The sequence below is a fragment of the Protopterus annectens genome, chromosome 16.part0 (genome assembly GCF_019279795.1).
Source record: "Protopterus annectens isolate FY-2018-M chromosome 16.part0, PAN1.0, whole genome shotgun sequence".
Lineage (NCBI taxonomy): Eukaryota > Metazoa > Chordata > Ceratodontiformes > Protopteridae > Protopterus > Protopterus annectens.
The window spans coordinates 483,287,798-483,301,896 of record NC_056750.1 but is presented as its reverse complement, the minus strand read 5'-3'; the positions used below and the strand labels follow the sequence as shown (position 1 = coordinate 483,301,896).

General features: G+C 41.5%; 1 protein-coding gene across 4 annotated transcripts in view; it reads left to right on the top strand.

Annotated features, from left to right (window-relative positions):
* MVB12B (multivesicular body subunit 12B) overlaps nt 1–14,099 on the top strand; it is a 1,443,639-nt gene that overhangs the window by 471,268 nt on the left and 958,272 nt on the right. For all 4 annotated transcript variants that reach the window (XM_044058226.1, XM_044058224.1, XM_044058227.1 and 1 more), the window contains one exon: nt 4,102–4,209. In XM_044058226.1, coding sequence (XP_043914161.1) covers nt 4,102–4,209 — 108 coding nt within the window. The remainder of the gene's footprint in view (nt 1–4,101; nt 4,210–14,099) is intronic.

Below are 14,099 nucleotides of genomic sequence, written 5' to 3'. Positions count from 1 at the left end.
CTGTAAGGCAGATCACAGTGTACAGCCAAGGTGTAAAGCACTGAAGAATAAGCTGACACCTACTAGCTTGCTTTAGCTTAGACCAAGTGGTTCTCAACCCACGCTTTGGATAAATACTTTTTCCAGTGGGATTCGAGGACTGTGTCCTGGGCCAAATAAAGCAGAAGCTGGAGTGGATGCTGGGTAAAGCTGTTCAGAAGGAGCTGCTTAAACTCTGCAACTCTTGTTCCCACAATGCTAAATACTCCTTGCATTGTGCATGTGATGCTGTAGAAGCATCAGCAGGGGCAGCTGCTTCAGGTTTTGTTATCACGAGACATACTTGTTTGAGAGCAGTTACTGCCTGATCACTTAAAAACAAAAATCCTTGATGCATCCTTAGATAAGGGCCTTTTGTTTGGTTATTAAAAAAGGAGGACAAGTCCCTACAAACTACCAAAGCCTTTCTGCAGGTACATCTTTCGTTTTCAGTAGGAATTTTCCTACTAAACCCTGGTCCCTTTCCAACCGTACACTCAAGACAATGATGCAGGAGGAACAGCAAATAAAAAAGACACAGAAGTTGGCAGGCTAGTCGGGGATCCAGGTCTACTAGATCTTGTGCCCAGGGGTTCCAGCAGGGAGCAACTGTAATCTAGACAGCACCTCTTTGCCCACCCCCACTCACTTAAGACCCCCTACACACACACACACACACACACACACACACACACACACACACACACACACACACACACACACAGACACACACACACACACACACACACACATATACACACATAAAGCTGGGAGGCAGATTTCCCCTCCCTCTTAAAACAGTGGCAGAACATTACCAGAACAAATGGGTGCTTCAGATTATAAGGACCTGGTACAGACTTCAGTTTGCATCCCTCCAAAGGCTTTCAGTTTTTTCCACATTCTCAAAGGGCAACTTTGGGAGGCACACGTTCACATAAGACTTTTGCAGGCACAAAGTCCTACTCCTGCAAAAGAGTAGAAAACAGGGTTTTATTCAAGACTGTTCCCATTTCCAAGAAAAGAGGGGGCCAGTCCCGTATCTTCCAAGGTTAAATTCTTGATCATTCCAAAATTCAAGATGCTTACATTTCAAAATTTTCTATCCATGATTTCTCCTCTGGCTCTCACAGTTATTCTAGACCTGAAGTAGTCAAAGCTCCATATCCCCATAGAGAAGAGCAGAGGAAATACCTTTGCTTCAGGGCAATTTAGAATTGCTTTCAGTTCTTTTCATTGCTCTTTGGTGTGTGCTGCTTCTAGAGTATTTATGAAATGTTTTGCTGCAGTAGTTGCCTTTTGTAGGGCCAATGATGTGCAGATATACACTTACCTAGATGGTTATGTAATTCAAGCAGACACTGTTGTTTAACTTCCATCAGCTCTCCACTTGACCATGATTTGCCTATCAGATTTCGGGTTCTCTCTTTCAGCCTAAAAAACATCCAGTTTTACACCCACAGAAGACTGGTGTTTTTAGAAAATTGAAGGGCTTTCCTCCCAGGGGAAAAAATTGTGTGTTCAGAAAGATATGGCTTCTGCTTGTGAACTCTTGAGAGCTGTGGGTAATATGGCATCCTGCTAAGATTTCCTTAGCAAAGCTTATGTAAGAAAAATAGTCACATCTGAAAAGTGTGTGGTGGCAACACAAAACACTCCTCACTTTCTAGTTAAAACTGCTTCTCTAAATAAAAATGGAGTTGTTTTGGTGGCTAGAGGCCTGCAACCAAAATAAAGGCTTAACTTACCATTGCCAGTTTAGGCAACCAAGTGATGACGGCAGACTTCTCGGATTTAGCATGGGACGCCTACTCAGGAAATCTGCAGGTGCAGAGTAAATAGGACAAAGTTTTCTTAAAAAATCTCAATAAAAAGGAAGTGATGGCAGTACTCAGAAACATGTGTCCACTTTCAAACATAACTGGAAACCAGGTACATTGCTGGTAAAGACTGGCAACACCACAATCATGTATTACATAAACAAGGGGATACCTATTCCTACCCGCTCTGTTTAGCCATGAAATTGTGGGAGGCTGTGTAGGAGATGGGGTTGAATTTACTGGCACAGTAACTCCCAGGGGAAAACAGCCTTACAGACCATCTAAGCAGGCCTGCAACATACCCTCATGAATAGATGTTAAGTCCATCTTTAAAGCAGTCCTAGACAGGTGAGGGTTCTAGAGGTAGTCCTTTTTTTCTCAAAACTAAACAGGTAAATGAAAAAGTACTGTTCAACGGTCCCAGAGAACAGGTCCTAAAGGAATATGCTTCTGTTTTCAGTGGACAGGAGTATTTCTGTATACTTTCCAACACACATTTCTCATCTTGGAGTAACAGCAGAGGGTGATACTGATGGCACCCTTCTGACCAAGGTAGCATTCGTTCCCTCTTTTACACAGCTTAAGCAGAGAAAAAAGATACTGCTACAGGAGAAGACCTCTTGATGCAGAACAGAGGAGCCACCATTCATCCACCATGACTAGGCGGAAGCTGGCGGTCTGAATAATAAGATCCTGATCCCACATGGACAACTGTTCAGTAAGGGCGACCTGATTATTTTAAGAGGCCAGAAGGCCGTGCATCAGAAGATTATGCATCTCAAAGTGGAAGAGATTCCTGCTATGGTGACAGGATAAAGGACAGCAGCCCTTGTTGGTCACTGTCCCCTTGGTACTTCATTATGTGGCAGAACTGTTCTGTGAGGGACTTTCCTACTTGTCCATTAAAAGCCATGCCTTTGTCATCTATGGCTGCCTCTAAATCCGCCATTATTCTCACAGCCTGTGGTGAAAGTTTTTCAAGGGAATTATCCTTTTATGCCCCCCCAGGAGAGCCTCTGCCCCTGCCTGCAACCTTGATTTCATGCTGGAAAGGCTCATCTTGCCCCCTTTTGAACCTGCTGCCACTTCAAATATTGAATGTCTTTATTGGAAAAGTGCTTTCTTCAAGGTCGTCACCTCAGGATATATGAGCTACAGGCACTGTTGTGTAAATAGCCCTTTCCTTGGGTTCCTTCAAGGCAGTTTTGCTGAGAACAAATCGGTGGAAGTGAGAAAGTGCTGGTGTATCTGTAGACTTTAATGGGTGCACCGCAGAAGAGCACACATGGGAATCTTTCATTAAAGTCTCTACCAAACACAGGCCCTCGAGTTACATCAGTGAGGGACTCAGTAGAATTTGGTGGGCAGGTCCTGTTATGAGGCCTTTTATTAAGAAACTGCCCATATTATTTTAGTCAGATATGGTGGAAAATGCATTACAATACTTAAAATTTGCATTGCAGCATTCTGTAACTTGTGTGGACTGTACAGTTTAATGTAATTAGTATTCACCATAGCAAACTGTATTTGTTAAACTGCATTTAAAAAATATAATTTGCATATGAACTGAAATACAGTGCCCAGTACTTTTTTGTTATTTTGAATATAAACTGCTGCTTGACTTTACTTCATTTTCTACCATTTAGGTGACTGTGTGGCAAATTTAATACATAGTTATTAACCAAATACATTCTGTTTTTTATTTGTTGGTGAATGTTTAAAAGCTACAACTTTTTTTAATGAAGCGCTCCTCATTTTAGTAAAACTGTTTCTTCTTCTGATTCCTTGCCATTTATAATGGATTTATCACTTATCTGTCTATGAGGATCACACTTTGTCATCCTTCTGGCATGTTGTCTTAGATTTTGTAAGTTTTATGTTAATTTCATACCACATCAGCATTCATGCAACTTTTAGTGTTCACAAACAGTGTGTAATCTACCAAGCTAGTGATAATGAGCGCTTTAATTTGCTGACTTCTTTATAACTGTATCTGTGCTCCACAGACCGTGGTTGCAAAAGTTGCTATTTCCTTATTAGAGTGGCTTTGTCAGGGCATCTTTAATCAATTATATCCCAAGAGATGGTATTTTTAGAAACCTTTTTTTTTAAACATAGCTAAACCATAGTCAAAGCAAGGAGCTAATGAGGTGCTGTATGAGAACGAGCAAGCGTTAATTAGGAAAGGTACGAAATGAAAGGCTGTGTACATATATTAACTTTCTTCTGGCTCACTTATCTCCCTTTTTGCTCTTGCTTTTTGCAGGTTTCCCAAACAGCAGATGGCTTAGATGCTGACCTCTGGAAGGATGGCATATTTAAATCCAAGGTCACTAGGTACCTGTGTTTCACAAGAGCATTCTCTAAGGAAAATGTAAGTTGAGTACTGTATGGTACATACATCAGTGGCTTAAGTAAACATAATTATTTATTTAGTTTTTGTTCTGGATCTCATTATTAACAACTGTTTAAGCAATTGTTGGTGTTTGCATTTTAAAATAATTGGCCATAGTGGTTAGAGAGATTATAAATATATTGTTAATTAGTACTAAGACTCTAGAGATATGTTAAATGATGCAGCATTGCAGTGCTATGTAATTGCTGCCTTTTAAAGCTTCAAAATTCTTAAGACTATGAAAGTATAAAAATATTTTAAGAGAATAACTCTTCTTGCTGTCATTGCCTTAGCTTCTTCATTTTTGTTAGCTCTATACCTGAATTTTGAAGCATAGCATTTGGAGATTGTCGTGATACGCTGAACATGAGTTATTAGTAAACATACATCTCTATGCTCAGTTTCCATATGACACTGCCTTAGTGACATAATATTGGCAGGATAATTTGCAGATAAAAAGTGTGGGTTTACTGCACTCCTACAGAACCACAGAATAAGATGACCAAAATTTACCTTTTTTTATTAATACTTTTTCTCATTCAAGAAAAGATGTGATTTCACTGTAAATTTCAGATTTTGTGTTAACTTCTTTTGTTCAGTAAAATCCAGATTTTTTGTGGGACACAATTTTCTTCTCCAATTACTTGGACAGTGGACAATTTTGATCTTGGTTGTTATGGTGTCTGGGTTTGTTCAGACTGTCATATCACTATAGGCTTATGTATATGCAACTTTTATTTTACTGTTCATATTTATTTATATTGGCATTTGAAAACCTCTAGAAAGGTATCCATAATAGATTTTCCTTTTTTGTCTGAACTTTGAGTAATGCGAATTATTGTAAAACTGCTTGTGCTACGTCAGCAGTTGTGTCTTTCCAGAGTGCCAAATAACAGCTCAGAGTATGAATATGAAAAAATAACACCACTTTTTTTCTTCAGCTTTCTTCTGTTTGTGTTGCATGTTGCTGTCATAGCACACCACATTGGTTCATTCCAAAACTGTCTTCTGACAGCATCATTAGTCTACAACCTGGGATGGGATGCAGTTTGTGTGGCGATCTTTTTATTCCTTGTTTCTCCATTCCAGTATGTGCATCATGTCTGTTCATAGTAGATGTGTGAAGGTGCAGTCAGTGCCTCTGAGTTTTACAGCATGAATCATCTTTAGTCAGAAATGATTGGTTGTCAGCAGCATTTCCTTGAATATATTTTGTTCATCCAGTCACACGCCACATTGAATTCTGCACTCCTAATAGGGCAGAAGTTGCCTTTGTTTTACATTTAAAGTGCATATTTGTTTAACTATTTCAGATTAGCCTCTTAAAACAGTTTTCTTGTGCTTCTGTATGGTACTGTCTTGCAGTAATGAAGCATTATTTTCAAGTATAAATTAATCAAGACTTGTGCTGTATTGCCAACATGAACTGATTGTTTAAATGTTTCATTTTGTAACTTTTTTTTTATTGTTGTAAGTCTGTGCTGTGAACAACTTGGTAATGCTATCAAAGCAGCTGCCACATTCAAATACCTTTGTGTTTGGCCGTAGTTTTATTCATCATCCTAAAATAACAGTTAAGAGTTTAGTTGTACAGTTGATAACTCTTATAATATATGATGTTTCCTGCACCACTTTTGTTTAAAAGCATTTTTTATTTATCACCACCTTAATACATCAAAAAATGCACTACTAAAAATCTGTCTATATTTGTGACGGTAACCCCTGTAAATAGTCATAAGCACCAAAATCTTACTGTCTGGGTTATTAAATGGTTAAATTTTACTGAATTGGACTCTTTTCCATATGTTGCAAACTGCTAAGTTCTGATAATTGCCCCCCCCCCCCACCCCAACTCAATGTCCATGGGCCTCATTTGCAAAAACATACACTGTAAAAGGACTATCATTTACCTAGATCATCCACTGAACATTCTGTCTCATAAGTTGCCTCTGCCTTTTCGAATACTGTTGCAGTAGAAATACAAACGTTCTCTGGCCACCTCCATATCATAACAAGGCAACCGCTACATAGAAAAACTTGCCTGCTTATTACATGAAATGTTGTAATACTCCTTTCAGACTGTAAAAAAATTCACTTGTAGGCACATCTCCATCTTAGACACATATAATGTATCCATAAACTTTTGTCCTTGTATTCATCCAATCAAAGTCTGCTCCATATACTCATGCATCAGTGGGTCATTTATCAGTGTTCCTCTGTACCTCCTTTACAGTTACTTTTGTATCAGCTGTCGGTATTTAGGTGAACTTGTAACTGTGTTAAAAGGTACTACCACTGATGTAGCTGCTAAATGTTGTCACATTATGCTTTTGTGATTCTACTTATTGTATGTTTATATTGCTGTTTGTGGTCTGGTTTGTTGTTGAAAATGGACCCTGGATCAGTTGATTTATCTTGAGACATAAAAAAGAAAAAGGTTCTTTATCAAGCCCTACTGACAGGGTGAAAGTTTGCTGCTGTCTGCGTATGATGTGCTTTTTTTCTTCTCTTGAAACCAATGTATTTTTTTCATGTACCATAACATTCCATGTCTTGCATTGCACGTCCCTCGTACTAATTTTTGTACACTGTCTACTCATAGGCTATGCATATGGTGAGAGTGACTATAATTGTCTGTAATGTTGTAACTATAGAATTGCCTAGATGTGTAATGCATCTTGTAACATCTCATAACATGGTTTGTTCTTTCAACTTATTTTTGTATAGTATTTCTCATGCCATTTGTATCGGGTTGGGTTATACTGTATGCGGAGCTTTACTCCCTGTGCCTCTGCTGAAAACGGGTTCTGTAGACCCAGTCAGACCACCCCGGTAAACGGATGTCAAAATAAAAAATAAATAAGTAAAATTCTCCTAGCCATGTATTTTCCCCATGCAATTAGCTAAAGTAGCAGAAAAAATGTTTTGCATTTGTGTGCTCCTGTGTGGTTATGTGGTTATTTTGTAGTTTTCAGGGAGGATGTCATGCTTGTCAACTTACTGCAGTTGTTGAGTTTATGGCATTAGGCTGTTATGTATTTAAAAAAGCTTCATTTTTATAGTTGTGAAGACTAATGCATATGAACAGTAGTGTATGTAGTCTTCAGTTCCAAATGTGAATAAATGATGAGAAGGTAAAATAAAACTCTTTGCCCACTGTCCTTCATTGCTCATTACTAAGTTTATAACTGCTGTTACAGTATTCTTTTTCAAGTTATTTATCTTGCCAATGCCTAGTCTATTTTGCCTTGACATACAATGTATCTTAAAGGCCATTAAAACATAATGTAAGTAGTTTTTCACTGTCTGTGCAAAATTGTCAATTGAATGTAACTGTCCACTCTTATTTAACTAACTTGATGCAAATAAAACATGACAGTTATATCAGCAAACGCTATTTTGTCTGCCAGTCAGCTTCTGTTCGGTTATAATTAACAGTGACAATTCCAGATTTTATAAAATTCAGTCTCTACTTGATCAGAAAGCATGCTTTCAGAAACCTTGCATAAAACTGAACTTTTTTAATGTCAATTTGTAAACATTTTTGCAAAGAATGGTTGTTCTTTTTTCTGGAGTGTGGTGAACGTTCAGAAAATGTTCACCATTAATAGAATACTGTCATATAGTAGTTACAGCAGACAATTTTAAGATTGCTTGGCATTGTAGAAATGAAAGTTCTTCTTGGAAAGTTAAATTTATATACATGGCAGTCATTTTAGGCGCATATGGTATTAATATGATATGGCTTCCAAGTGGGGCAGGAGTTCTAGGCTTTATTAGAAAATTAGCTACCAGTACATAACGAAGAAAGCCTAGTTCATCTGTCCCTTACCATGCAGGACATCTGCTGTTCATTTTTTTAGAATGTGTACTGATTTATGTTTATGTTGTACAACCGAACTCGGCACTGTTTTACTGGGATAACATGATGCGGAGATAGCTTTGGTACCGCAGGGAAAGAGCACCTCCAGTGTACATACTTGGATTAGTGAAATGACATATTTTCTGCATTACTCTGTAATATTTACAGTGATAGAAATCGGCACTAAAACTGTGACAGTGATTTACCTGAGAGGCATCTATTCTCCGATGTTCCTGGTCCCCAGAAAAGAAGGTTCCTGGTGAGCAGTCTTGGAGCTTTCCTTTATCAACATTTTTTTACTCAGTCCCAGTTTCAAGATGTTAATTCTTCAGACTATTTTCCAGGCTTTTCCCTCTAGCCTGTTTCTCTGTATTTGAAGGACGCCAATCTTCACATTCCAATTCATCCTCTTTTCAGAGATTCATTTGGACTTTGTCAAAACATTTTGGGGAAAATCCCTTTTTAGCCACATAAAACTATTGCACTGGAAATAGTATTTGAGGAAATAAATATGTTTTTATTATGTTAATTGTACTCAGTAAAGAAAAAAAATATCCTGTTGAAATTCTGCCAACTAGGATTTCACAGCATCTCATTTTTTTGCCTGTGTGGCAGCACGTTTTTGTTGACTGCACAAAATATAAGCATCACCTGATGTGCAGTAACAGAAGTGTTGCCTTGGTTGGTAACTTTTTCGTTTTTTTTTTTTCTGTAATGAAAGGATAACACAAAAATGTGATTTCTGGAAATAAGTTGGATTCTGCCACCTTGAGCGCTTGCTGTATTTTTAACCGAATGAAAACTGTGCAAAACAAACTTTTCAGTGTGTTACATTTTCATGGCCTTGTACGCCCTTTGGTGAAATCAGTTAATAGAGAGTTGTATCTATGAGACGTTTAAGATACTTTCTAGCAAAATGTTTGCTTAGCAAATTTGGATGTTCTGTTGTAAACTGTAGTTGTGCCTTTAGGTCCTAAGTAATGGAACAGAGGCATATTGAATTTCTGGGCATTACCTTCTTTCTGTAATTCATGTGCTAGAAAAAAATCTTTTAGGGACCAAGAAATAGTGATTTTCATTCATATGTTGCAAAATCCAAATATTTTTATGATTTTGTATTTTACATATTTTATCCTTGTGAGAAAAAGCAAAAATGTAAATGCTTGCTAGAAACTGAATCTCTAAAGACAACTCCATTAGGTAGGTTTTGAAATTGTAATAAAAAAAGCAACAACTTGAAAGCAAAAACATGAGATGTTATGTAGTCCTATCTCGTCTACATTCTTACCCTTTGGTTCGGAGCCGAATATCGGCTCCGACTCAGCCGATTTTACTAGCTCAAAGTCTCTCATTGGCTGGGCTAAGTGGGTATCCCATGGTACACTGCTCCATATCCCAGATCTCGTTTGCTGCTCGTGTAGCTAGGACGTGGTCTCGCTTGGCTGTGGCTAAGTACCTTCTTTTCTTGATTTAAGAGAAGTTTGATTCAATCAAAAGCTATTTTCATAGCTATTGTTTAAAGCTGTCTAATTTTGTCTGGTGTGTTAGGCTTGGTTACTGTGAATTTTGTGAGTTTGTTGTGTGGTATCCCTCTTACTGTTCCCCAGGCTAGGCCCGTTTCAGTTAGAGGGCTTAGTTCTCCTCTGTTTCCTTCTGTGTTTACCAAACCGTTTAAATTAGAGGTTTTGGCTACCCTCTCCTTCTGTTCCTTTGCTGAAATTGTGCTAGAGTTGTGTGCAGTTTGATCGCGGCTTTGCTGTTGATTACCTCAGTATCGTTCCCGTCTTATTAGAGTGAATGCCTGTTCTTGTATTGACTTGGTTTTTGTGTTGTGGGCGCAGCAGTTAAAATGTCTAAGGATACGAAGGAGCATAAACCTTCGGGATTTAAAAAGTGTTCAAAATGTGGGTACAAAATGTCCATAACCAATGGGTATTCCATTTGTGTCTACTGCTTAGGAGCCATCCATCTGCAGGAATCCTGCAGCTTTTGTCATGCATTCAGCCCTAGAGTTCTTCACGAGAGAAAGAATAAACTAATCTTAAAGGGACTTTTGAAACCCTCTTTTGAAGAGGTTATGGATTCAGCTTCCAGTGGCAAGTCTAAATCTGGCAAGTCAAAAAAGAGATCTCCGGCTCTGTCAGCTTCATTGGAGCCTCCGGAGAAAATGACTAAAACTGCATCGACCTCCTCAGCTCCACTGTCCTCGGGGCCACAGGAAGGATCGATATCTATGGAACCGGTGTCGGCTCCAATTGTATTGGAACCTCCCAGGAGCCGATCGCCTAGTATCAAACCTACTTCTCCTGAGAAGAGATCGCATTCTCCATCCCTGTCCTCCAAATCCTCCCGGACACTTTCGGATGTGGATGTGGATAGGGTGGTTCAGAAGCTCCTCCAGTCACCGGTTTTGGCAAAATTGTTTTCGGCTCCGGAGCCTGTCCCGACACCTTCTTTGATCATTCCTCCTCCGAGCACATCTCTGTCTTCGGAGCCGGAGTGTTCCGCGCCGCGTGATGTTTCTAGGCCGGTTCTGATGCCCCATTCAGCTCCATTGGTACCGACATCAGCTCTGACCCCGTCGGCTCCGTCATCAGGGTTCAGGACTCGGGACTCTTCGGTCGGGCCCAAGGGGACATCTCGGCACTTATTTCGGTTCCGAGTCTCCCTCTCAGTGCTTCAGCTTGGGGAACTCCGATTCCTGTCATGGCCTCAGAGACTGGTCGCTCCTCGGACTCGGGGGGGGGGGGGGCTGCCTTCGAGGCTGTGCGGACCGCACTGGCCAGGTCGTCAGCTACATCAGGTGGGTCGGTCACTCTGTCCCCCACCACTCCGGTGAGAGCTTCTGTTCACCAACCATCCATGGACAGCAGAGCACCAGAGCCTAGGGATAACCCCACGAGTGGTCCCCATATTTCTGAGGGTCCCTCAGAGTTGGTGCCTGAGGAGCCCCCCAGAAAGAAAACATGCAAGAGGAAGCACATGGACTCCCAAGACGAGTCCCTCACCTCTGATACTGACCTTGAGGAATCGGAGGGGTCCCCCAAGTCATCCTCTGATGGAGTTTCCTTCACCGATATCCTGGAGATACTGAAACAAAGAGGTGACTGGCTTTCCAAAGCCCCTTCCGAGGAGGAGTCAGTATTCCTTAAGGCTTTCAGTGCTCAACCCTCTGCCTCCTGGGTGTCTCCACCCTTCGACGAACTCCTTGACCTGATTTGTCGAAGAGTGTGGGAGAGTCCTGATTCTGTGGAGCCTGTGCCCAGGTGTCCCAACAAATTTCTTTCCGCCCCCCCCCAGGGCAAAGAGTTTCTGTCTAAAGGTGTCCCTGTAGATGCCATGGTGGTGGCGGCAGGCACCCAGAAAGAAGTAGCAGAGTCTTCTTCATCCGCCATTCTCCTAACAAGGAGTCTAGGACCATGGACCGGTACGGGAAGCATACCCTCTCGTCAGCGACCTTTACATTGCGGTCGCTGAATTACTTGTCTCATTTCACTCGGCTCCAGAGAGATCTCAAAGAGTTAGGAGATACTCTTACGGGTAACGTTCCTGAGGCGGTGTCTCAGTCGGTTAATGACCAGGTTTCTACCCTCAACTCCATTGTTAACTCATCCATGCGGATGTGCACCAACAATTTGAACGGGGGAAAGCCCTTTGTTCCACCCGTCCCTATTGCCACGGTGACCATGGACGCCTCCCAGATGGGGTGGGGGGGGCATTATCTTGGCAGGGCAGTCCAAGGCACATGGCAGGAACACGAGATACATTTGCATATAAACGTCCTGGAGATGAGAGCAGTGCTTCTTGCGTTGCAGGCACTTCAGAAGGTTCTTCCTCTAGGGACAATTGCGATACACTCAGACAACATGTCAGTAGTGTGGTATCTCAGCAAGCAAGGGGGAACCCGGTCTTACCCTCTGTGCAGAGAGGCTATGCGAGTGTGGCATTGGGCAATAGCTTCCCAACGGTTTCTGGTGGCAACGCACATTCCGGGGAAGTCCAACGTAATAGCGGACAGGCTAAGCAGAGCTATCCTGATGCCTTACGAGTGGTCTAAGAATCGCCTGGTTGCAGAGCGAATCTTCAGCAGATGGGGTCAGCCTTGCTGCGACCTTTTTGCCAGTCCTCTCAATGCGAAATGCAGCAACTACTTCACGCTGACCCCCCCCCCACAGGGGGAATCACCCAGGGACGCTCTGGTTCATGATTGGCCCTCCGGTCTGCTTTATGCTTTCCTCTGTTTCCCCTGCTGTCAAGGGTGATTCAGAAAGCACAATCCTTGGGAAGCAGAATGATTCTGATTGCTCCACACTGGCCTCGCCAAGTCTGGTTCCCCTTTCTTCAACCGTACATTGTGGACACTCCTTGGATTCTGGACCCTCAACCAGATTTACTGATGCACATGTCGGGACAGTTCCACCCCCCTCTCTGATGACCCTCCGGTTGACAGCCTGGCTACTCCACTTCCATCGTTAGTCAGACATCATAATTTTTCACTGGAAGTCGTCCATATATTATCGTCCTCTTATAAACCATCCACTAGAAAGATTTATTCTAGTAAATGGAAAATGTTCTCTGTCTGGGCACATACTAGAGGCATTGATCCTTACACAGCTCCAGTAGAGTCAGTTCTGGAGTTCTTGTCTATGCTTTTCTATCAGGGGTCAGCATCAGCCACCATCAAGGTTCAGCTGGTGGCGATATCTAATTTTCACGTAGCGAATGAACCTATTCTCATGGCACACAGACTATGCAAAGCATTCCTTAAAGGTACTCTGTTGCTTCGTCCCCCATTGTCCGAACCTATCATGCCCTGGGATCTCAATTTTGTTCTACAAGCCCTTACTTTACCACCATTTCAGCCTGCAGCTACCTGTGAATTAAAATTCTTGACATGGAAAACAGCATTCTTAACAGCAGTCAGTTCAGCGAGGCGGGTTTTGGAAATTCAAGCCCTCTCCATCAAACCCCCATATTTTAATCTTCCATAAAGATAGGGTCTCTCTTAGACTAAACCCCTCGTTCCTTCCTAAAGTGGCTTCCATGTCTAACATGAATCAATCCATTGAGTTGCCTGTTTTCTTCTCCCACTTTTCTAACAAGGCAGAATTTAGATTTCACCAATTGGATGTACATAGACAGTTACGCTTCTATCTACACCGGACAAAAGATATCCGGAAATCTGACCAACTCTTTGTCTCCTTTTCGGAAAACCGAATGGGTTCTCCGGAATCCAAGGTCACGTTGTCAAGATGGATAGCTAGTTGTATCTCTTTCATCTATCAAGCAGGAGGTAAAAATCTGCCATTTCCAGTCATGGCACATTCTACTCGGGCTGTTTCTACATCCACAGCCTATCAAGCTAGATTGTCAATGGATGATATATGTGCTGCAGCTACTTGGGCTTCTCCTCACACTTTTGTTTCTCATTACAAATTGGACGTGGTATCCAGGAGCAGGTCTTCCTTTGGCTCCACAGTTCTCAAGGAGTATTTTCCTATGAGCCACCCAGGATGTAGGTGCTAGGGACGCTGTCCCACGGGTAAGAATATAGGCGAGATAGGACTACATAACATCAAGAAGTTATGTACTCAAATGTATGTAGTCCATCTCGCCTCACATTCTTACTTACCCTCCCACCTTCCCCCTTCCTGGAGGATTTGGAGGTTAGGTTGTCATCTACAGAGTCCCCTTGATTAGCTTATTCTTTATATGGATGTGATGTGTGTGTATGGAGTACAAATGATTTTCGCAGCAAACTAGATCTGGGGATATGGAGCAGTGTACCATGGGATACCCACTTAGCCCAGCCAATGAGAGACTTCGAGCTAGTAAAATTGGCCAAGTTGGAGCCGATATTCGGCTCCGAACCCACGGGTAAGAATGTGAGGCGAGATGGACTACATACATTGAACGTTATGGTGAGTACATAACTTCTTGTTTTGTTTCCACTGTGTTTATAAAACTGCAACTAGCTTTGTCTCCTTTTGGGTCTATACCATCTCAG